The following is a 23682-nucleotide window of genomic DNA, read 5'->3' on the forward strand; positions in this document are numbered from 1 at the left end:
GAAGTTGATGGTGTAGCTGTACCTGAAGTTGATGGTGTAGCTGAAGTTGATGGTTTAGGCCTTCGAATAATAAAGCTGTCGAAGGAACCTTTGCACAGCTGCTTTCTTTTCTCATTATACATCTTTATTTAGAGGTCATTTGCATTTTCAAGTCCCTGTTAATTTTAATGCTTTGTTCTGTTATTGGATCCACTTCAGAAAATATGTTCATTGCTTGCTTCATATAATATCCACAGACCTCTCGCCTTTTTCATATCGTTTTAACACATTTTGTTTCTCGGCTAAGTTTATACACTTTCTTTTAGCTTTTGATCCAGCACTACCATCACTTGCTCTTTAGCTAATGTTGAACAGGAACACAAAAATGCCGTAAGCAACCTGAGAAAGTTTTTCTACTTTTCCTGTTCAGATGCGTGAAAACAAAAGGCCCACCAAGCTGCAACTGTTTATACTAGTGAAGTTGACTTCACCACTCACAAGCCCAGCAGCCTCCGTGCGCAGGCCGTGTTTTTTTTATTTTTTTGTATAATACATATCCGGATTTAATTATTATTTATATGAAAATGTAATTTTATTTTTTATTCCATTTTCGTCGTAAATACAAAGAAAATAATGGTGTAAATTGAATGGGTCCTAAATTAACTAGGGTCTTAAATATGAATCATCGTTAGTAGAACCGTCGTTATCGGAGGCTGTACAATAATGCTATTAAGAGGTACGGGTATACCTCATATGACATTGTTGAAGCCAATGAGTATTTAACAAGCTTAATGATATTTTCATTATAAAGTAATGTCATGGCTTTCTCAAGAGCATTATTTTCCTTCTTTTTACATTGATACTATCTAAATTATAAACAAGAAATGTATTAGTCAATCTCCAATCCTAAATAAATAACCAATTAAAGCATATTCGTCAACTCTTCCTTATACAGTGTTACCAGAACACCCGCCTCACATCGTGCAACTGAATTTGGACGAACTTCTGCTGTTGACTGTACAACAAGATTTGTTACTCAAAATACTGTCTGACCCCTCCTACTTTAACCACATATCTTGGGGTCAAAGAGATTAAACCTACAACACCTACCATGTATTAGGGTAAGATTATGGTTAAATAAAAAAGGTGAAGCCTTTACTCACAGCCAGTAAACCCTCAAATTTAATCTTGTTAACTCATTTGTAAAACCAGAAGGATTACATGTTGAAGTTACATCTAAGGAAGCAAAAGACATTAATTATGGCAACTAAACACACAAGCAAGTGGTCCTGGGTTAGGTTAGGTTAGGCAGGGTGAAACTGTGACTAAGTTTCTTTACAACACTTGGTTGTCTACCCAGCAGTAACTGGGAAAATAAATGTTACTCACTTGCAGATTGTGTTCTGGGGTTATGATTAGCTACCTATATACTGTAGTTGGTACATTGACCATTTTTTTTTTATTCCATGACAGTGGGTCATGCAGCTCATAAACTTAAGGTGTGGTTGTTGTGTTGGTGACAGCTTCTAAACTTTAAAGAAATTCATGCCAAGGTGGACCTAGGGGTTGGCCAGCCTTGAAAATGAGGGGTAACCATTATTACATAAGCAAAAATCCTAAAATGTTGGGTTATAGGATCCAACAAAAATATGAGGTCACTTGAACCTGAAGCCTTTTTCTGGCATACAATGCATCACTGTATAAATGTGCAATGGCATGGCAGCATAGAATCAAAGCTCTTCATTCAGCAACTATCTGTTCTTCTCTACCCACACAAGGGATCACAGCTCAAGATTGAAGAAGCCACAAGTCTAGAAAACTGTGAGGGGAAACTTTTTCAAAGTGAGAGTTGTGTACTCTTGGAACTATCTGCCAGTGTTGTGACGGCACCGAGTGTGAGCTCTTTCAAAACCAGACTTGACCAACACTGGAGCAGGTTCAGGCACATTCAGGAGCCGGTGCATGTCCAGTACTTGCCAACAGTGTGTAACAGTGGTGAAGAGGATAAAAAATATATAATATATTCCTAGGAACCTAAGGAACAAACTAAAAGATTGACACAAATTTCCCAATCCACAGCATCAGTCATAAAATTCAGTTATATGAACTACTTAGTTATCACTGACTACAAGCACTCTAAAAATAGTTGCTGAACTCTTATGTCTGATACTTTCAAAATCTATTTTCAGCAATTTCTCGGACTCTTTTTAAACACCCGAATGAGTATAAAGGAGGTCATATAAAACCCCTTTCAACAAGTAAGCACAGTATATAAAACTAAATACATAAAATACAATAGTTGTCTTTGTAAAGTAATTATGGTACAAAGAAATTAGAGAAGCAAATATGTGGATACAAGGAAAGATTTGTGGAGAGAAAAGAATCACAGTAGAACGTCAATATAACACAAGATAGGTTCCAAGAGAGGTCCTTTAAACTGAATTCGCACGAAATTGAAGTGTTGTTTCAATGGAATAATTTAGTTTGGTATTTGAGAGAAACACAAAATACTAAAAAGACTGAGAGTCTACCCAGATGCACCTCAGCCCATCTCCTAGAAAAACAAAACATTGTTTTTTGTTGTATTGTTAAAACAAACACTCATAAATCAACACAGCTAAAATTATGGGATGCAATATGGTCTGTTTACTGGCTGGGAAGATGGGGGTGATATGTCTGACAGTTGATGCCAAGGTCTAGTGCTTATTTATTTATCTGTCCTTTAGAGTGACTAAGTTTTTCTCTTATAAAGTGTCACTGAACTGACATGGGAGAATATAATTAACATTGCTGGAATTCTTATAATATAGTGATTAGTTTGAATATAAACATGCTATAGCTCGCATTAGACATACAAATTTTAGTTCTAATTTAAGAATTTTACTACTGTACAAGGAGCAAAAATTTTTATCTCGTGCTAAATATATGGCGTTTATATTCAGATTATTCGCTATCTTGCAAGGATTCTAGCAATACAAATTATATTCTCCTAACTTTAGTCTGTGACATTATATAAGATCAATACTTTAAGCCTAAAACACCAAACCCTGGCTGGGAAGATGGGGGGGAGGAGGTGACAGTGACAGTTGTGTCAAAGATCTAATGAAGTATTTATTTGTTTATTTATGTCCTTTAGATTGAGTTTATGTTTTTTGCTTATAAAATGTCACAGAAGTGAACAGGGAGAATATAATTTACATTGCTGGAATTCTTATAAGATAGTGATTAATTTGAATATAATCATGCTATAGTTTGCACTAGACAAAAATTTTAGTAATCATTTAGTAAATTATTTTGAGTACATGTACAGTACAGCTTTGCCCTTAGGACAGTGTAGCGTGCCTAGAGAAACATTAGGAGCAAAATGTTAAACATAATGCGCCAGATTGACTAGCGCAAAGTAGGAAAGATTCGCTTTAAATTAAAACATTTTCCTTAATTGTGGGTGTCGCTTTAAATCAATAATCTTATATTGAATTGCTTTTAATCGACGTTCTACTGTAGCAGGACCAAGTAAATTAATGATTGAGAGAGAGGTAAATAACTGGACACCAAGTTAAAGAATGTTGTTACAGTATACAGTGTTAATACTGTACTCAGGAAAAACAATGAAAGAATCTAACATTCATTTCTCCATTTCCCATCTCTACTTGTTTCCATCACCTTTGTACGCATTAGCTCCCTGACTCGCCCCCAACTGACACCCACATCTCTTTACAGTATCTTTTCATTTTAAGCCTTCATAATCTCTTCAATCTAAGAGACCTCATGTATTTTAAAAGCTCAAAATGCTAATACAAGTAGATGTCAATTGTTTTGTCTAGTGCAAATTATAGCATGTTTATATTCAAATTAATCAGTATGTTACAAGAATCCCAGCAATGTTAATTATATTCACCCAGGTCATTTCACTGGCTGTTTATAAGAGAGAAGCTTAGTCACTTAAGAACTGATAAATATACACGCGTTAGACCTGGGCCTGTGCCAACTGTCAAACGTACTGCCTCCCCTCCCCCCACGCCCCCTCGCTCGCTCCCACCCTTTCTCTCCCCCATCTGCCCGGCGTTGCTGGAATCCTTGTAAAACAGTGAATAATTTTAATATAAACGTCATGTATTTTGCTCAAGAGATAAAAATTAATCACCTGTATCACATTACAGTAGTGATTTAAGAGTAAAAGTGTATATGTACGTATATAGTATTCCACATACACGTAAGTATAAATACAAAGTTTATGTGATGATCGGACAACGTCCATTTCGGTTAATGCCACGTTTCCAAGAACGTATCCAGGAGGGTTAACCAGCGTATGGCTGTATATATATATTATATTATTTTTATGTCCATTAAGTGAAAAAAATTAAACAAGAGGTCTGTCTGTATAATATTTGCAAAAAGAATTATAAATATTAGCTTAAAATAAATATACAGTACAACTTTGTATCAATTGTAAAAGCATAAGTATACTCACCTACAGAGCAGTATGTTATCTTTGTCAGAAGATTGTCTCGTGTCACAGGTTCACCCTCTGCAGGTGGAGGCTCAATGAAAGTTTGGCACACAAAACATACAGTAAGGTCCACACGAACGCATTTCCCATCATTCTGGAAAAAAAGGACAAAAATTTTATATATACATTCAGGATGCCCCCCCCAAAAGTAGAAAAGAAAAAAGTAAAACTGTTTTTACACCCAAATAAATTTAGAAATGTAATAGAGTTTTAATCCTATGTGATGTAATATCTCTGTTAGCCGGAATCCCTCAAACCCAGAAATATCCATTAGCTGGAATTGAAACTTGATCAGAAAATCATTCCCAAAGCCGGAATTTTCAAAAAATTTCCAGTTTTAGGAACAAATTTTTCGAGGTTGAAAATTGACAAAATTTTCTGAAAATGTCTTGAATAAAGATTTTGGGGGGGGGGGGGACCTGCCCTAACTCAATGTCAGGTGAAGGTAAGGTAGGGGATTAGTGGTCTCATATTACTGACCTGCTGATGGAATGTCAGGTCACCCTTTTTAGGGAGGGGAATTAGTGGGTCTCATGACCTGAAGATGTCTTCAATAAACACGAAACCTTAAGTATTTTTAGAGAGATTGTGATAAGTATAAATGAGCAAAGTTGTATCCCTTCAACATTACATTACATATTATTTTAAAATATGGAGTGAGAAAGCAGAAAGGTGTGAGTGATTAGAGAGTTGGAGTGGAAAGGAGTGATAACATGCACCAGTGTTGCCAAACGATAAGCTCCTCAAGAGCTGATCTTTTAATTCGCCTCCATGCAGTCACACAACAAGACCCTCACTGGATGCTTGTTGTCTAATTCCCGGGTGCGTGTGTGTGTGTGTGTGTGTGTAATAATAATAACAATAATAATAATAATAATAATTAATGGTTTGTTGAAGGAGCGTGGCAGTCGGAAGGCTGAAAATATACAGTTGCATAATTGGGGAATGGGTTTCTTGATTTACAAATAATATACAAGTAACATAAGTGATACAAATGTTATATATAATAACTAGGTGGGGAGAAGGTCACACTACAGGGTATTTCAACATAGTACAGGTTGTACCTCTCTAGTCCGGCAACCTCAGGATCCTGACCGGTGCCGGACCATGGAAATTCACCCTTTTCCTGGACAGATAGTGACTTGCGCTTAAGTTAGCATCACTTTCACTGCTTCGTGGTCTCTTTGAAGACATATTGAAGGGTTAAATGTCGTACAGTAGCTTCTCAAATTTTACGAGTTTTTAATTCACCGTTTTTTATTTGGACACACAAAAAAACCCACTTCATAATTAAAAATATTGACTGCGGAAACTTGAATTTCGACGGGTTTGAACAGCTCGCCAACGTTCAGACGACGTGCACAATTGTGTAAACAGCGTCATTTCTCTTATGTACAAAAGATTCATTATTGTTTATTACTGAATGTCTTTTTTATTGAATTAATGTTTATGTGTGCAAAATGAGCAATACAATTCAATAATAATACGTAGAATATTAAAACACACGAGGAAATGAGACAGCATTGTTTTCGTTGATAACAAAACCAGTGACTGACTGGTTCTACATATAAAACAAGAAAATAAGACCCTGGTTGAAGCTGTAGTAAAATTAATGTAAAAAATTAATATGGTTGTTTTAAATAATGTTATTTAATGTTAATAAATAAAACAATAAAAGTAGCAAACCATTAATGTTAAAGAAAAAAGTGAGACTGCGCGTATGTAAGTGAGCACATGTAAAAACATATCGTCATTACTCTACATAAGAATATGAAAGCAACACTTATTTATTGTTCATATATATTGAAGGGTTAAATGTTATACTCTGTACTATATAGACGAACAGAGAGAGAGAGCCGAACTGCAAGATGTAAATGAACCTTAATTTCTCGCGGCTTTGTTGTTGTTGTTTTTTTACGGGAATTAGCCCACCCAGGCACAGGTCACCACCCACATTGAGCCTAAGGCAAAAAATGCAATACTCCAGTAATAATAATAATAATAATAATTCAGAAAAGTAAAAAAAAAAAAAAAAAAAGAGAGAGAGAAGCTTCTTATCTACCTATTGGACAAACTAAAATCGTTCCGGACCACGGGAGCTTCCGGACCACAGAATGCCGGACTAGAGAGGTAAAACCTGTAACAGTGTGTTATCGCCACGCACAAATTGTGCGCACCGGCCACATGTTAAGTGAAGAAACTGTTTATAACTCAGAATAGCTTACTAAGCGAGATGGAGCTGGTAGCAGCTGTGTGACTGTCTGAGGGACAGTCTATTGCCTTCTACTGTAAAGGCAACATCTGGATTCTCGCCCACAACATTTTCCTGCAGGACAATATATTTGTTCTCGTTGGTCGAACCCTAGACCCCAAAATGTGAGTGTGATTGTGAACTGTTGAATCCTCTGAGAACTCTAAATAACTTTAATAAGTGTAATTATGTACTGTATATTGATCATATTATTCAAACTGTGTCCTGATGTACCATCAGTTGTTATATGTGAATTGTATTCAACAGGTTTTGACCGAATTATGCTCATCGCGTCAACGACAAGGGTCTTATTGTCCTCCACAAACCAAAATTGCTCCAATGAGCGATTACAGTCAAAACGTGGGTCCTACAGTCTGCCGATACAGTCTACTGAGAACTGGCGAGTGACTCGACCGTCAACGGACCTTCAGCGGGGCCCTTCCCCCCGGCACACCCCGCAGGAGAGCGGGGACGCCTTTGTGTGAATTCGTGAATCATCGACTAAAGTGTGATGCCTATAATATAATAATAGTTAACCCCAGCGAAAAGGGGATTGTAGGTTGAGAGTGTGTATAGCACTCGTATGTGTATGTAGAGAAGCGTGACGCCTCTGTAGGTGGGTCCAGTGTCAGAAAGGACTGGTCTTGGTGCCAAAATTGTTCGTACGGGCGCGCGGGAGTGTTATCGTTCATTCCAGACAGGCACGCCGCCTGCTGGGAGGACCGCGTGTCAGGAAAGAGTGAACTCTGTGTCAATAATATTCGTGCGAACATGCGGGAGATACAGTGATCAAAGCGTACCAGCCAGACTAGATCAAGTTTAAGAAGGCTGGTGTGTGTGTGTGTGTGTGTGTAAATAAGAATGAGTGTAGTGCGCTTTCTGTTAGGAAATAAAGGGTTGTGAAAGTTAGGTAACGTTGTGTAAGTAAGTAAGGGCGCCGCAGTAGTGTTTGATACATCAGTTGTGTAATGAGTCCCTACAGTGATTGTGGGGTCTCTGTGGTCGTGTTAAGTGTGACATCACTTACTGCGTATGGCACGTCACGTACTTGAGGGATATCACTCGTGCATATGTCACGCGCTTGTGTGACGTCACGCGTGCGAATGGCACTGTTTGTGTAAAGTCACTCGTGCGTGTGGCAGTTTGTGTGACGTCATTCGTGTATGGCACTGCGTGACGTCACTCGTGTGTATGGCACGCATGAGTGTGTCACTCGTGTGTATGGCACGCATGAGTGTGTCACTCGTGTGTATGGCACTGTTTGCGTGACGTCACTCGTGCGTATGGCGCTGTTTGTGGGCCGTTACTCGTGCGTATGGCACTGTTTGTATGACGTCACTTGTGCGTATGGCACTGTGTGATGTCACTCGTGCGTATGAAAAGCATCAGTGTATTGGGTTTTATATCTAGAAGTGTAAGCAATAAGAGTGCAGAGGTCTTATTGCAACTATATCTTGCGCTAGTCAGGCCGCACCTCGATTATGCGGTTCAGTTCTGGTGCCCTTATTATAGAATGGATATCAATTCACTAGAGTCGGTGCAGCGAAGAATGACGAAAATTATTCTGGGACTTAGAAACCTTCCATATCAGGATAGGTTAAAGAAACTAAACTTGCATTCCTTAGAAAGACGAAGAGTGCGGGGAGATATGATAGAAGTATTCAAGTGGGTGAAAGGAATCAATAAAGGGGATATAGATAAAGTTCTTATAATATCCGAGCAGGATAGGACTCGGAGCAACGGATTTAAGTTGGATAAGTTTAGGTTTAGGAGGGAGATAGGAAGGAACTGGTTTACAAATAGGGTGGCGGACGAGTGGAACAAGCTTAGCAACTTTTTAGTAAGTGCGGGAACTCTGGAAAGTTTCAAAAGGAGGCTAGAAATATTCATGGATGATAGAGAGTGGTAGTAACTCTCGACAGGAGCTGCCATGCACACTTGCACAGGCCAACCGGCCTATTGCAGACTCCTTATTTTCTTATGTTCTTATGTTACATCTCCAATTGTGTGATATCAGTGATTGTGGGACGTCACCATGAGTAGTAGCCGATACTAAGCATTACTGCATACATTTATCGAGCAAGACAGATCACGCTCGTTGTTCTGGCAGTCATGGACATGGAAGGGAATGAGTAAAAAAATTAGGCAATGTCGCGTCACACCCACCCCGCCAAGGCAGCGTGAGATAAACCTGTCTCCTGAGAAGAGAAGGAACCACCAGACGGAGGGATTGAGGGCCAATTATGTGAGCAATACCAACAGACGCAGCAGATGTTTGCTCACATGACAGCGATGATGCAGAACGTCACCAAAGGTATGACTCGACTACAAAGTAAGGGCAGCATAGAACTAAGTGATAGCAAAGCCAACCTCCAGAAGGAGGACCTCAAAAGAATAACTCAGGAAGCCATAGCCACTGAGATACTGGCTGATGCAGCATCATACTTCACCCAAAACATCATAGATCCGGAGCGGCCTTCTACACCCAAGGTCAGACCCTCCTATGGAGACTTTCTAATGACTGCTCCACCCTACAAACAGAGCTGGTAGCAATCTCAAAGGCCCAAACAAACCACATTCACCACCTTCTCCGGGTCATCACATGATACCCACCACCCACATTGCTTAGCAAGTATCCTCCCCTACAAGTGCGGACCCCAGTTCAAGGGGCGCGCCACTCCGAAACTAACCACGTCCAAGAGTTGGGGTTGGTGGCAAGTGTTCACTGACCGATGGTCCGCTTACACTTGCAAACCTGCAGTATCCTTTCATATCTGCAGGTAGGACCACCTCCATCCCAAATCCGGCCTGGCTGCTCCAAGAGCTCCAGCCGGAACCACCAAACGGGCCGCCTACAGACAAAGGCCCGCGTCGGACTACGGTCCGACAATCTCGACAACAACAACAACAGAAGATGGCGGAAAGGTGTTATCACTACCAGAGACATGACCTTCCTCAAACCGAAACTGACGAAGAAACGCTATATACTCCAAGAGGACTCCTAGCGCTCACCTTAACCGTGGAGCCGGGAACATTTCACCAGGGGGAGCGCGGAAGTACTTCCGAGCATCAAGCTCACTCACCGAAACCACTAACGTTGATGAAGGACCAAAAGGACAACCCGCCGAGGTCCGAGGGCTGGGTGAGAAAACTGTTAGAAATTATGAGGTTCTCTCAGGCCGACGCTGAAGTTCAGCAGCGGAACTTGTGGTGAATACTGGGAGTTCAAGGGACCCTTCGGGCGACACGTTGGGATGCCGCAGATACTTGATGCTTTGAAATTAGAGACACTTTTCGTCGCCTACGCCAGCTCTGCTAAGGACGCTTTGCGAGGATGCCTGCAAATACAAGATCCCAAAGCATGGTACAAGGAAGCATTGGACATATTAGAGAAACGTCACGGCAACAAGCACACTTACGTCTGTCAGCTAATAAGGTCCAACTGTGAGACTAAATGACGCGAAAGGCCCCCAACAGTTCTCAGACGAACTGTGGAATTGCATGAGGAACTTGAAGATTCTGGGAGAACTATATCAGATTGACAAGTATGAATCAATACATACGTTAGCTGAGAGATTCAAGGGAAAGATAAGGGACGACTATGTGGATAAGGTGCATAAATACCAAAGGAAGCAAGGGAAGCCTCCTGGGATTGAGTGGATGTTGGAATTCACTATGGATATGGTCGACAAGGTGGAGGAGGCCCCAAGGAACAAGGACTGGAGGAACCAAGCAGAATATATGCAGACTCACCCTCACGCCAATCCTCATCGAGGCAGAAACTTGTGGGTCTGGTGACATCAGGAATAAAGACAACCAGAGTAACGGACGATGAACGCTGCTCATTATGCCGCGGAGATCACCTTCTTCAGATGTGCCGGACATTCCTCATCATGTCCACAGGGAAGCAAACTTCCCTCGTAAGGGAAGAACGTCGCTACTTCGTCTGCCTGGGTCGTAATCACCGGATAACGGAGAGCAGCCAGAAGATGGTATGTGGTATAGATGGATGCTCTGGAGTACACTCGAGGCTTCTGCACTTCACGGGAGTTCCGACGAGCAATGGCAAGGCGCAACGGGGCGAAGTTGAAAGAGAACACCAGACCAGTTTCCAAAGGGTGAAGAGAGCAATCACTGGGGGCACTTCCCTAATAGACATATCACCTGACCACAAGCGACCTAGAATGAGTCAAATGAAGGCCATTATGCCACCACCGGAGTCAGCAACTAGTGGAGCTAAATCATGGAAGACCGAAGCCGGTACAAGCACCATGGGGAAAAGGACTGGGCGTACACAAAGCGTGCTGGTGACCACGAATAGAGGAAATCCACATAAATAGGTCAGAGAAACCATAACCAACAACGGAATTGATGATCGGCGTGAAGAACCCAATGATTGCGAATTGTGATGGCAAGAGTCCAGCAGAGTCACACTTCCAATAGTGAAAGTCAGGATGGAGGAGAAGAGCCAAGAGGAGAAGGAGCAGTGGTCACCGGAGCTCTCTTGGATTCAGGCAGCAACCAATCATACTGCACGCGTAGTCTAGCTAAGCGGCTGCAGGCAGAGGGAAGACCAGTTTTTTTTCCTCTCCATTGGCACGATCATTAAAGAAAGAAGTAGTGTAAACGCCGAAGAGATCAGTGTAAAGGTGGTTAGCGTAGGAGTAAAAAAGAGCCGATCCATCACTATCTCCTAGGTCATTGTTGTTGAGAATCTACAGTCTTCTCTGAGAGTTTTCGGTCAAAGACACCCAAGACGTTAACATGTGGGAACACCTCCCAGGTACTGCACTACGCCAAGCACCGAAAAGAGTGGATCCCCTGATAGGTCTGGATGTACCACAAGTATTAGTGCCGTTAGAAGTAAGGACCGAGAAGGACGGAGAGCCATTTGCAACACGCACCCTTCTGAGCTGGACTATAAATGGACCGCTCAGAGTGGTGAGCCGTGATCAACCACTTTGTCGGAGTGGCAACATTAAATTTGGAGACAAATCTGGAAAAAACAAGTCAGGCACTTCTGAGAATTTTTACCCAGCCTACAGTAACGATGATCCCGTCCCTGTCGTAGACAAGAGAGTCCCGATGCAGTGGTCAACGTCAATTACTCAAGTGGACGGACACTACAAACTTCCAATCCTGTTTCACCATGAAGAACTGGAACGCCCAGACAATAAGAAGCTTGCCGAACAGCGATTGGCGGGACTGAGAAAAATGCCTCTAAAAGAACCCAGGGCTCTCTCAGAGGTATCAAGAAAAGATGTGACGTCTAGTCGACGAGGGCCATGATGAGCGAGTCCCACATCAAGAACTCGGTGTTGCACCCTGGAAGACCTGGTATCTCCCACACCACCCTGTGTTGTATCCCAACAAGCCAGAAAAGGTGAGAAAAGTTTTGATTGTGCAGCTGAATATGAATCGATGTCATTAAACAGCCACGTGATGCAAGGGCCAGACCTTAACAACAATTTGATGGGAGTCCTCATCAGATTCATACAAGGAAAGGTGGCACTCATGGCTGATATCGAGGCAATGTTCCACTAAGTGCGAGTAGTACCCGAACATCGTGACGTCTTACGATTCTTATGGTGGACGGACGACCAGCTGCCAGGGGCCCCACCACTTACCGAATGACAGTGCATCTCTTTGGAGGTATGTGTAGCCCTTCATGCGCCGGATATGCGCGCTACAACGAACATTCCAAGATTACAGGGAAAGTCTCCATGATGACATCAAGAAAGCGAATCGTAACTTCTACATTGACGATCTGCTTCTCTCAGTAGATTCGCCGGGGAAGGCAACGATAATTACCCATTGACTGAGACAGCTGATGAAGAAGGGCAGATTCAGACTTACGAAGTGGGTCTGTAATCAAAAGGAAGTCCTCAAGGCAATTCCACAGACAGAGAAAGCCGTGGGAGTAAGGGAAGTAATTTGAAAGACGACAGGCTCCCCACTGAACGAGCGCTGGGAATCCTGTGGGACCTGGAAAAGGACGAACTAGCGGTCTGGGTCCAGATCCCTAAGAAATCGGAGACGAAACGAAGCCTTCTCAGTATGGACAGCTCCATATATGACCCACTGGGACTCATCGCTCCAAACGTCACAAGAGCCAAAATTATATTCCAAAATGAGTGTAGGCGAGGTGCTGGGTGAGATGAACGAATGGATGAACAGAACAGGGTGGCTTGGCGAAGATGGCTAGATGAACTTCCTAACCTATCACGGGTACACATTCCACGGTGCTACTCACCCGAGGATGCAAATCCAGTGGCTGCCGTGCAACTACACCACTTCTATGACGCCTCCCAACAAGCGTTTGGAGCTGTATCGTATCTGAGGACCACGTGTGAAGATGGAACCCACCATATCTCCTTCGTGTGTGGCAAGGCCAAGCTAGCCCCTCTGAGACAGCAGACCATACCTCGACTCGAGCTCTGCGTAGCAGTACTGGCTGCTAAGGCAGACAAACAACTACGACGAGAACTTGAATTACAAATAGACAAATCAGTGTTCCGGACAGACAGTACGGCAGTCCTTCAGTACATACGAAACACCGAAAGACGCTTCCATTCCTTCGTGGCCAATCGAGTGGCAACGATACACGAGGACTCCGATGCGGAACAATGGCACCACGTGAAGTCGGCGCTGAACCCAGCCGACGACGCTAGTCGTGGACTACATGGAGCAGAGCTCAACGAGGAGGGCAGGTGGATTCGGAGACCTGTTTTCCTCTTGTTGGAAGAGGACAGTTGGCCAAAGAGTCCAATGAGGATTCCAGACCTCACAGACAGAGACCCAGAGGTGAAGAAGGAAACCACGGTGCTGACGACAAACGCTGACCAGGGGGAGGGTATCCACGATGTAAAGGCCTGGGACTTAGGGTAGGAAATCCCTTACCAGACTAATCAGGATCTTAAAAAAGGAAAGTCAAGGACCATGGTTTTCCGAGGAATAACAAACAACCATTTGAGATTGACATCTCTTTACTATAAAAAATATAACACAAAACTCTGACACCACTCAACAAACATCAAATAACAATTACGGGAGTCAAACAATTAATGGAGTTAAACGATTAATGGAATCAAACAATTAATGGAATCAAACAAATTAATGGAATCAAACAATTAGTGGAATCAAACAATTAATGGAATCAAACAATTAATGGCAGTCAACAACTGATAAAATCGAACAATAAAAGGGAGTCAGCAATTAATGGAATCAAACAATAGAATCAAACAATGAACAGATATTTCCTACGGCAGCGGCACTGGGGAAGGTTCTGGAACATATTGATCCACTCTCAGGGGAATGGTCCTCACTTGAGCGACAGCGGCCGATGTCTTGATATGGCAGGAGAACACCAGGGCACAGACGGAGGAGATGAACTGACGGTCATGGTATGGGGTACAGAGGATTGATAGTTGATGGGTGAAGGTCTGGGGACACAGCCCATGAGTCCCGAGCCTTTGATGAGATCACAGCCAGAATTTGACAAACAGCGGGGGAGGTAGTGACTGCATTGAGGCTGAGAAGGAACTGCCCCGGTGACACTGGTAACAGCGACGTTATTACCTCCATCCACACCCCCCCCCCCCCAAGTGGGGGTCGCGCCAGCAAACAAGCGAGTAAGCAGCGGTAACGAGCAGGAAAATCGTTTCCGCCCTTACACTCGATAAGCTATGGGCCAGGTATTCCTCGTGGCATCGACTTCTGAATAGCGTAGTATGGATTAGAAGGTTTTATAAAATGGCGGCTGGGGAAGCGAAAGAACAAACATCACCGAAAACATCGACTCAAGGTCAACAAATTGGAAGATGCGAAGTTAGTCGTCTTAAGATTTATGTAAAAGAAAGGATTCCCTCGAGAACTCGGAATGTTACAACAGGGAACACTCGTGGGAGGTAGCGACATGAGTCGACTGGAACCTCGTCTAGACTCAGAGTAGGCGGCCGACTGAAATATGCTGCTCTCCACCCAGACCAGAAGAATCCCATACTGTTGCCGAGGGACAACAGGATCACGGGGCTCATGGTGAGAGAGGTACACTCGACTAGAGCTGGACACTCAGGACGAGAACAAACTCTTGCCATAATACGTGGGACATACTGGATACCTAGGTGCCGCAAATTACTCGACCGCACAATACGTACGTGTCTGACTTGTCGGAGAAGCAACTGGAGACCTACCCACCAACGCCAAGCCGACCTGCCAGAAAATGGAAGCATGCCCAATTCATCATGGACCAATTTTGGAAGAGGTGGGTAAAGAAATATCTCCCGACACTACGTCAGTGACAAAGATTCTTCAAAACTCGCCGTAACCTCCACGCTGGGGATATCGTCATCATCTCTGGACAACCCTTCCCCAGGAGTCAGTGGATGCTAGAGAGAGTACTGGAGGCACTACCGAGCGCAGATGGCCTAGTGCGAAGTGTTAAAGTGAAGACAAAGGACTCAGTGTAAATAAACCCAGCGACGAGACTCTGCCTGTTGGAAGGGGTCGTAGAGTGACTCTAATGGTAGACCGTAATTTCGTGTGAAGCCCGACAGGGGGAGTGTTATCGCCACGCACAAATTGTGCGTGCCAGCCACATGTTAAGTGAAGAAACTGTTTACAACTCAGAATAGCTTACTAAGCGAGATAGAGCTGGTAGCAGCTGTGTGACTGCCTGAGGGACAGTCTATTGCCTTCTACTGTAAAGGCAACATCTTGATTCTCGCCCACAACATTTTCCTGCAGGACATTATATTTGTTCTCCTTGGCCTAGTCCTAGACCCCAAAATGTGAGTGTGACTGTGAACTGTTGAATTCTCTGAGAACTCTAAATAACTTTAATAAGTGTAATTATGTACTGTATATTGATCATATTATTCAAACTGTGTCCTGATGTACCATCAGTTGTTATATGTGAATTGTATTCAACAGGTTTTGACCGAATTATGCTCATCGCGTCAACGACAAGGGTCTTATAGTCCTCCACAAACCAAAATCGCTCCTATGAACGATTACACAGTGCAAAAAGGTAAGATTGACTGGGAGTGAATACACTGGTTGATTACAAGTTATTGATAATGTTTACAATTGTTGGGACTGGGCTGTTCTTTTCGCTATCAGTTCCTGCTTGTATGGGCTGGATGCGGTTGTGGTGTTGAACAGCAATTCTTGGACGAGGGATCTCGGGTGGAAGTAGGAGCCGGTGTTGAGGACGGTGCAGAAGTTTCTCACCAAACTTGCAGATGAAGTCGTGGTGATGGTCAGAGAGAGCCGAGAGGGTCAGTGTGTCGAGCGCTTCTTGATATGTGGAGTAGGAAGTGGAGAGAATAATCTTGCATGCCCTCTTTTGCACTTTTTCTAGGTGTTTACGTTGTGTGGCATTTAGGGAGGAACTCCAGGTAGGGGAGGCATAGGTGAGCTTGGGAAGAATGAATGTTGAGTAAACACTGAGGAGCTCGGACGCAGGAACTCCAAGGGACTTGAGTGTTTGAGTGTGTGTGTGTGTGTGTGTGTGTGTGTGTGTCTGTGTGTGTGTGTGTTTGTCTTGTGTGTGTGTGTGTGTGTGTGTGTGTGTGTGTGTGTGTGTGTGTGTGTGTGTGTGTGTGTGTGTGTGTCTGTGTGTGTCTGTGTGTGTATGTCTGTGTGTTTGTGTGTTTGTGTGTGTGTGTGTGTGTGTGTGTGTGTTTGTGTGTGTGTGTGTGTACTGTGTGTGTGTGTGTGTGTGTGTGTGTGTGTGCTGTGTGTGTGTGTACTGTGTGTGTGTGCTGTGTGCACATGTATCACATACATGTGCACACAATACTAATAATGTGTGTGTGTGTGTGTGTGTGTGTGTGTGTGTGTGTTTGTTTGTTTTGAGCTTGCCAAGCACACTGTAGGATTTGATGAAGTTGATGAAGAGTTTGTTCAGGAGTCAGGTGGTGAGGTTGTAGTGGACTCCATCCCCTACAAAGGACGACTGAGCCCCTGCGCGCCTACCAGCCAATCAGCGTACAGCCAGCCGTGCCGGTAGACCTACTCCCCAGTGCGGACGCACACGTAGCAACGCTAGGACCAGAGTGCCTGGCCTCCTCCTCTGTGATTGGCCCTCTCGCTACGCTCACCCCAAATCCTGATCCTCGTAAATTGTATAAATACGGCCATGCCTGGACAGGGAGAGCATTCTACACTCGGCTACTGGACCAGCAACATCTCTCACAGCTCCTCACCACTCAGCTTCCTCAGAAACCTCCTCGCCCTACAGGACCTCTGAGCAAGTTTCTCCTCACCTAGTCACTCCTAAGCACTGCGCTGTACAATAATATATATACAGAAAGCGCATTGCGAGTTTCTGTCCTACCTCATTCCTGAGTGTGAGATATCTACATGTACGTACATTTGTGTGGCCATACAAAGAGAATTGACAACTGGCCACATACAGTACGCTACAAGCTGTTGAGAAGCGCTTGGCAACACTCATTTCCACTCCAACTCTCTAATCACCCACACCTTTCTGTTTTCTCACTCCATATTTTAAAATGTCATGTAAAGTAAAGTTGAAGGGATACAACTTTGCTCGTTTATACTTATATCTGCACCTGTACTTACCACAATCTCTCTAAAAATACTTTAGGTTTTGTGTTTATTCAAGACATCTACAGGCCATGATACCCACTAATCCTCCACCCATGAAAGGGTAACCTGACATTCCATCAGGTCAGTAATACTATGAGACCACTAATCCCCCATCCTACCTCCACCTGACATTGTGTCAGGTCAGGTCAGGTCCAGGAGACCCACTAATCCCCCACAGCTCCATGGGAGTGGAAAATAACTGTCTTTGCTGTAACACACAGCTTCATTCATGCCCATATCCTCGAGATTTTTAATTTTTAAATATATTTATATCACCAAGCTCTTAGATAAACTATTCTAGATTACTATAGTAAAGAAATGAAGTTTCTAACTTAATTAGAACTGTATTTACGGATTCCAGTAATTTAGACTCGAGGAAAACATCAATACCCAGAAACATTCTGGGAAATTGGGCTAGTATCTGTCTGTGCAAGATGCATATTTTAGACACTCGGAAACTTTTCCCAGTAACCGGAAAAGGTTCAGGGGATAAGGAATTTTTCCAGGTTTGAGAAAGTCATCTGGTTATCCGAAAATCTCTCATCCCCGGAAGTGCCCTGCATCAACTGTTCCAGCTAACGGGAATGTCAATGTATTATGAGAGGTGTTAAAGCCTGTGGTATAATTAGTGAATTTATGCCTCATGGTTTTTTTTTAAATTGGTATATACGTAAATCTAAATGTATAACATGTACTGTAAGTGCAAGTCTGTACCTTGTCTTTGGTTTATATTTACTTTTATTACTGTCCTGCACCATGGATGAATGTAAATTTTTATTATTTTTACATTCACTTCCATATCCAAATTGTAATTGGTATCTTAGATTATGTATGTGACAAGTTGTGTTTATGGTCTTCAGATCCACACATAAATATTGCATGTATCTGATATTTTAGGTGTGTGATCCCAAGGTCCACTGCACCCATGTTATAATTATAAGTCATTCATTAGTTTCCCAAATTCACATATTCACCAAACTGTCAGTTTCAGAGATGTGTGACCTTGAGAAGTTCTAACATGTTTTATAAATCTTCAAATTCCCAATTCCTCTAACAAAAAACATCATTAAACTATGCCTGAATTTAAAGGGTCAAACCATGGCAGAGCTCACTAGTTCACTCACTCAAATCACATACTGCTCAGTAATGTCTCTGTTAATCAAACAAAGCACCAAAAACAGACAGGCAAATAGCATCATGGGTACTGGTGTTGAGGAAAAAAAAAAGGTATTTGTATACAACAAGAATTTCCAGATTTGAAAATTACAAAAAATATACATTTAGACAAAGTAATTGTAGTCATTAATATTTTTAAAGTGGCCCTCCTTGATATTTGACACTGACTATGTTTTAGCTTCATTCTAAGTACTTTTTTTTGCACTGATCCAATATTATAATAATCTGCCAACTGAGACCTGACAAAGTCTCTCTGCAATTTCAGCTGTCCAGTACTTTATTGAACTACTACTCGACAAAAGAGCATGGAGTGTACAATAATGTCTTGTTGCTCACAAAGAATTAATCGTATTACTTCACTATGACTGACAAGTATCAAGTCTTTGATTACCTCCTATCAATTACACAAGATATTTTCCATCTATTCTGTCTACAATACACACTACATTCACATCCCTTTTCCCACATATTAGTAGATCAATACTTACTGGAGCATCTGGGTGTTCTGTGGATTGGTTACAAACGATCCACGTGTCATGAGCATTTCCATTGGCCGGATCCGTGGAGGGTATCTGTCGTATGTGTGACCAGAAGAGAGCATCACGCTGTGCTGTTGGCCAGACTCTCTTATGTAGCTGCAGGAAAATCAGTGTATCATCCGATATCCTGTCCAGAACTGTCATTTGTTCAATACTAGCTGAAAAAGGAAAGGAAGGTTGTAAATATAACAACTCACTATCATAAATTTACATTGCAAATTACATACGCAGCAACATTTAAAGGAGCATAATAGCTAACAATATTTGACCAGAAATATACCATCGATCTTTTAACTATCCCAGCATGCTAATACATTTCTATCCTCCTTATTGTGTTGCTTGCATACTATGACTGACATAGAATACATGGATTACTATGTCCTCCATAAATATTTGCAGAAAATCATCGATTCATAATTTTTAAAGAAACAGCTGGTGCAGACAGGTGTCTGTTAAATTTATTCAATTTGCCAAACACCGAAGATAATATAAGCATAATTTTTGTTTAACCTTTCCTCCATTCTTAAAACTGAAGGATAGCAAAATTATTTAAATAGTATAGTACAGTCGGCCCTTAACATACGCGGGTTTATAATACACGGATTTGCAAATACGCGGATTGCCCCGCCGGAGGAATATTCTGTACATTGAAGTACAGTTGTACCCCACTTAACGCGGTCAATTGAACCCAGAGGGTCCCGCGTTAAGTGAAATCCGCGTTAAGTGAACAACAGAACATATGGGATTAATTCCAATAGAAACCGGCCCGACCCCCAAACTCCACTTTTTGAAGGCACATACCTATGTTGTAGTAAAAATAACATCTTAATTTTATGATGGTACATGCACACAATTAATACTTAAGAGAAATAGAGAAATACAGTCGCCAAGTTAATGTCCATTCAAATAATGGACTCAACTCCCTCCCCCTCTCACACTACACGCTTGGGGAAAAACCACCTCCCAAATTTTAAGGAGATATAACCTCAAACTAAAGTTAGGAAAATATAATTGACATTGCTGGATTCCTTGTAAGACCAGGAATATTTTGAATATAAATGTCATATATTTGGACAAAAGATACCATAGTTACCTAGAGAAAATTTTTATCTAAAAATTGTAAGTTTAAAGCAAAATATATGATGTTTATATTCAAAATGATCACCAAATTATAAGAATTCCAGCAATGTAAATTATATTCTGACCGGGTAATTTGTATGAATTTTATGAGCTAAAACAAATATCTTCAGTTAATAAAAAAAAAAATAATCTTCACAACACTATCTGTCAATCAAAGTACCCCACCTTGCCTCCCCCCCTCTTCCAACCGCGCGGTCAGTCCCAACCCTCCCCCCCACCCCCCACCAATCCTCCCTTCCAGGGTTTTTAACATTTAGTATTAAATAATACCTCAGATTAAAGTTAGGATAATATAATTGACATTGCTGGATTCCTTGTAAGACCAGGAATATTTTGAATATAAATGTCATATATTTTGCACAAAAGATACCATAGTTACCTAGAGAAAAAATTTTATCTAAAAATTGTAAGTTTAAAGCAAAATATATGATGTTTATATTCAAAATGATCACCAAATTATAAGAATTCCAGCAATGTAAATTATATTCTGACCGGGTAATTTGTATGAATTTTATGAGCTAAAACAAATATCTTCAGTTAATAAAAAAAAATAATAATTCTTCACAGGGTAACAGATGGTCGGTCGGTCGGTCCCTCCCTCCCCCCCACCCCCCACCAACCGTCCCAAGGAGATGTGTGGGATAACCACTAAATTTTAATAAATAATACCTCAAACTAAAGTTAGGATAATATAATTGACATTGCTGGATTCCTTGTAAGACCAGGAATATTTTGAATATAAATGTCATATATTTTGGACAAAAGATACCATAGTTACCTAGAGAAAAATTTTTATCTAAAAATTGTAAGTTTAAAGCAAAATATATGATGTTTATATTCAAAATGATCACCAAATTATAAGAATTCCAGCAATGTAAATTATATTCTGGCCTGGTAATTTGTATGAATTTTATGAGCTAAAACAGGCAGTCAGGCAGGGTGGCGGGTGGGGCAAATCTAAAAATAGCGTCTCGGACACTCACCGCGTATATGTGGAAAAAATCCGCGTTAAGTGAAAGTTCAGCTTTGGCAAGGCACCGCGTATATGCGAAAACGCGTTAAGTGAAACCGCGTTAGGCGGGGTAAAACTGTAATTGAAGTACATTCAAATCGCGCGCCATTCAACTCGCGCGACACCGAACACGGGACACCGCCCGGTCCCGCAACCTCACACACACACGCATAGCTCTCCCTCACTCAGTTAGTCTCGCTGTAACCACGCTTGTGTTGACATCAGCATTGTAGTTGCAAAAATATTACATTTCTGTGAATGTATTATATCAAGCACAGTATGAATAGAATATCACTAATATAAGAGTATTTTAACCGAAAACTACTAAAAAACCGAGTAACATATCTTGAACATCGGAAGGTTAGGTAAAATCTTTTGTTTTCATGTAGTTTATCCTAATTTACATTGAAATGCATTACGTTTCAGAAAAACTACTATTTATTTCTGAGAACATGGAAATGTAATATTTTGCTGAAATGATGTACGTATTACAGTGGAAAGTGCCGAAAGCAATGACTCGCTTTCTTTCTTTCAAAAGATGTTACCGTAATCGCTTTTCGAATGGTTTTCAGTTAAAAAACTGTTGTATTACAATAATATCCTATCCTAATTCACTTGTGATGCAACAGTTTTTTTTAACTGAAAACCATTCGAAAAGCGATTACGGTAACATCTTTTGAACGAAAGAAAGCGAAAGTCATTGTTTTCGTCACGATTTTATCCCACTTTCCACTAATACGTACGTCATTTCAGCAAAAATATATTACATTTCCGTGAATGTAGTATATCAAGCACAGTATGAATATAATATCATTGTAATATAACAGTATTTTAACCGAAAACTATTTTACATTGAAATACATCACGTTTCAGCAAAACTACTATTTATTTCTGAGAATATATTCATTCAGGCACAGTTTAGGTAAAATATACATGTGCTGTAACATTTTTTTAATTGAAAACGATTCGAAAAACACGTACCCTCTAGCCCTGTTCAAGGAAAAGACTGGGAGGAGATGTTTGGTGCTTAAGACGATGACAAGGAAAATGATTTTGATGGATTTTAATAAAAATATTCAGAAAGACCCTGGCACTGTCAAGGAAAGTGGCTGCTGAAGGCTTCCGGGACATGGCAGAGGACGAGATTAGGGAGCTAATTGAAGAGCACGACACTGAGCTGACCGAGGAGGATCTACAGGAGTTAGTAGACTCAGGCAAGGAAGAGGAAGCGAAAGGGAAAGAGGATGAGGAAGAGCACCAAGAAATAACGTTGGGGAAGTTGGGGGGAGATGACCAGGAATATTGAGGCACTGAAAAACCTGGCCTATAGTATGGACCCCTCCATGGTGCGTGCCCTGAAATTCATGCGAGGGATGGATGACGTTTTCGCTCCATACAAAAACATCATGGAAGAAATGAAAGAAAGAGACGACAACTCCCCATCACCATGTTCTTTGATCACCGAAGAAGAGATTTAACACCATCAATCACTGGCGGCAGTGAGGAAGCAGCTGAATCCACAGTCGCCCCCACTTCACCACCCGTTACGGAATTGAGTGACGATGAGCCCGATGACCCCCGTCCTGTCGCCGAGGATTGGTACTGTACAGTAAAGTGAAATTTTTATCTCTTTTTTTTTAATAGCTTTTCTTGCCATGTTTATTCTTTGTAAAAATGCACAGCACAGTATAGTTCAGTACTGTACATAGGAAGTGGAGGTGCAGTTATTCACAAAACATTTGTGTTCGTTGTCGGCAGTAGTGACGGTGAGGAGGGAGCGGAGGGAGCGAGTTGGGAGGAGTGGTGACCTTGGAAGCGGGAGCAGGGACGAGTGGAGATGCCAGCCAGTACATTACGGGTGTATTAATTGTTTTTATAGCTATTTTTGCATTTTAATATTAAGTATTGTACATTACGTTTCAACAAAACTACCATTTATTTCTGAGAACATGGAAATGTAATATTTTTGCTGAAATGATGTACGTATTACAGTGGAAAGTGGGATAATATTGTGACGAAAGCAATGACTTTCTCTTTCTTTCGTTCAAAAGATGTTACCGTAATCACTTTTCGAATGGTTTTCAGTTGTGGGATTATAAGGCTAATGATAGAATAGAATATTATTGTTATACAGTACGAGTACAACAGTTTTTTAATTGAAAACCATTCGAAAAGCGATTACGGTAAAATCTTTTGAATAACGAAAGAAAGCGAAAGTCATTGTTTTCGTCTTTCCTCTGTAATATGTACGTCATTCCAGCAAAAATATTATATTTCCATATTTATTTCTGAGAATACTTATATTCATTCAGTCACAGTTAAGGTAAAATATACTTGTGATGTAATATTTTAATGAAAATACGGTATCGTAGTTTTCTTTTGTTTCAAATTTAATTAACAAAGATTGATGTTTCAAATGTAATGAACAAAAATTTATGTACAGTATCTATAAATAAACTTT

The 23682-nt window shown here is 41.4% G+C and overlaps 1 protein-coding gene across 1 annotated transcript in view; it reads right to left on the reverse strand.

The window, feature by feature from the left end:
• Positions 1 to 4450: 4450 nt before the first annotated feature.
• The window catches only part of LOC121856741 (ceramide transfer protein-like), a gene marked incomplete at its 3' end in the record, with an annotated part of 64958 nt that continues 45726 nt past the window's right edge, over positions 4451 to 23682 (reverse strand). The window contains 2 exon segments of the mRNA XM_042352432.1: positions 4451 to 4583; positions 19019 to 19227. Coding sequence (XP_042208366.1) covers positions 4451 to 4583; positions 19019 to 19227 — 342 coding nt within the window.

Source organism: Homarus americanus, unplaced genomic scaffold (assembly GCF_018991925.1).
Source record: "Homarus americanus isolate GMGI-L3 unplaced genomic scaffold, GMGI_Hamer_2.0 scaffold10135, whole genome shotgun sequence".
Classification (NCBI taxonomy): domain Eukaryota; kingdom Metazoa; phylum Arthropoda; class Malacostraca; order Decapoda; family Nephropidae; genus Homarus; species Homarus americanus.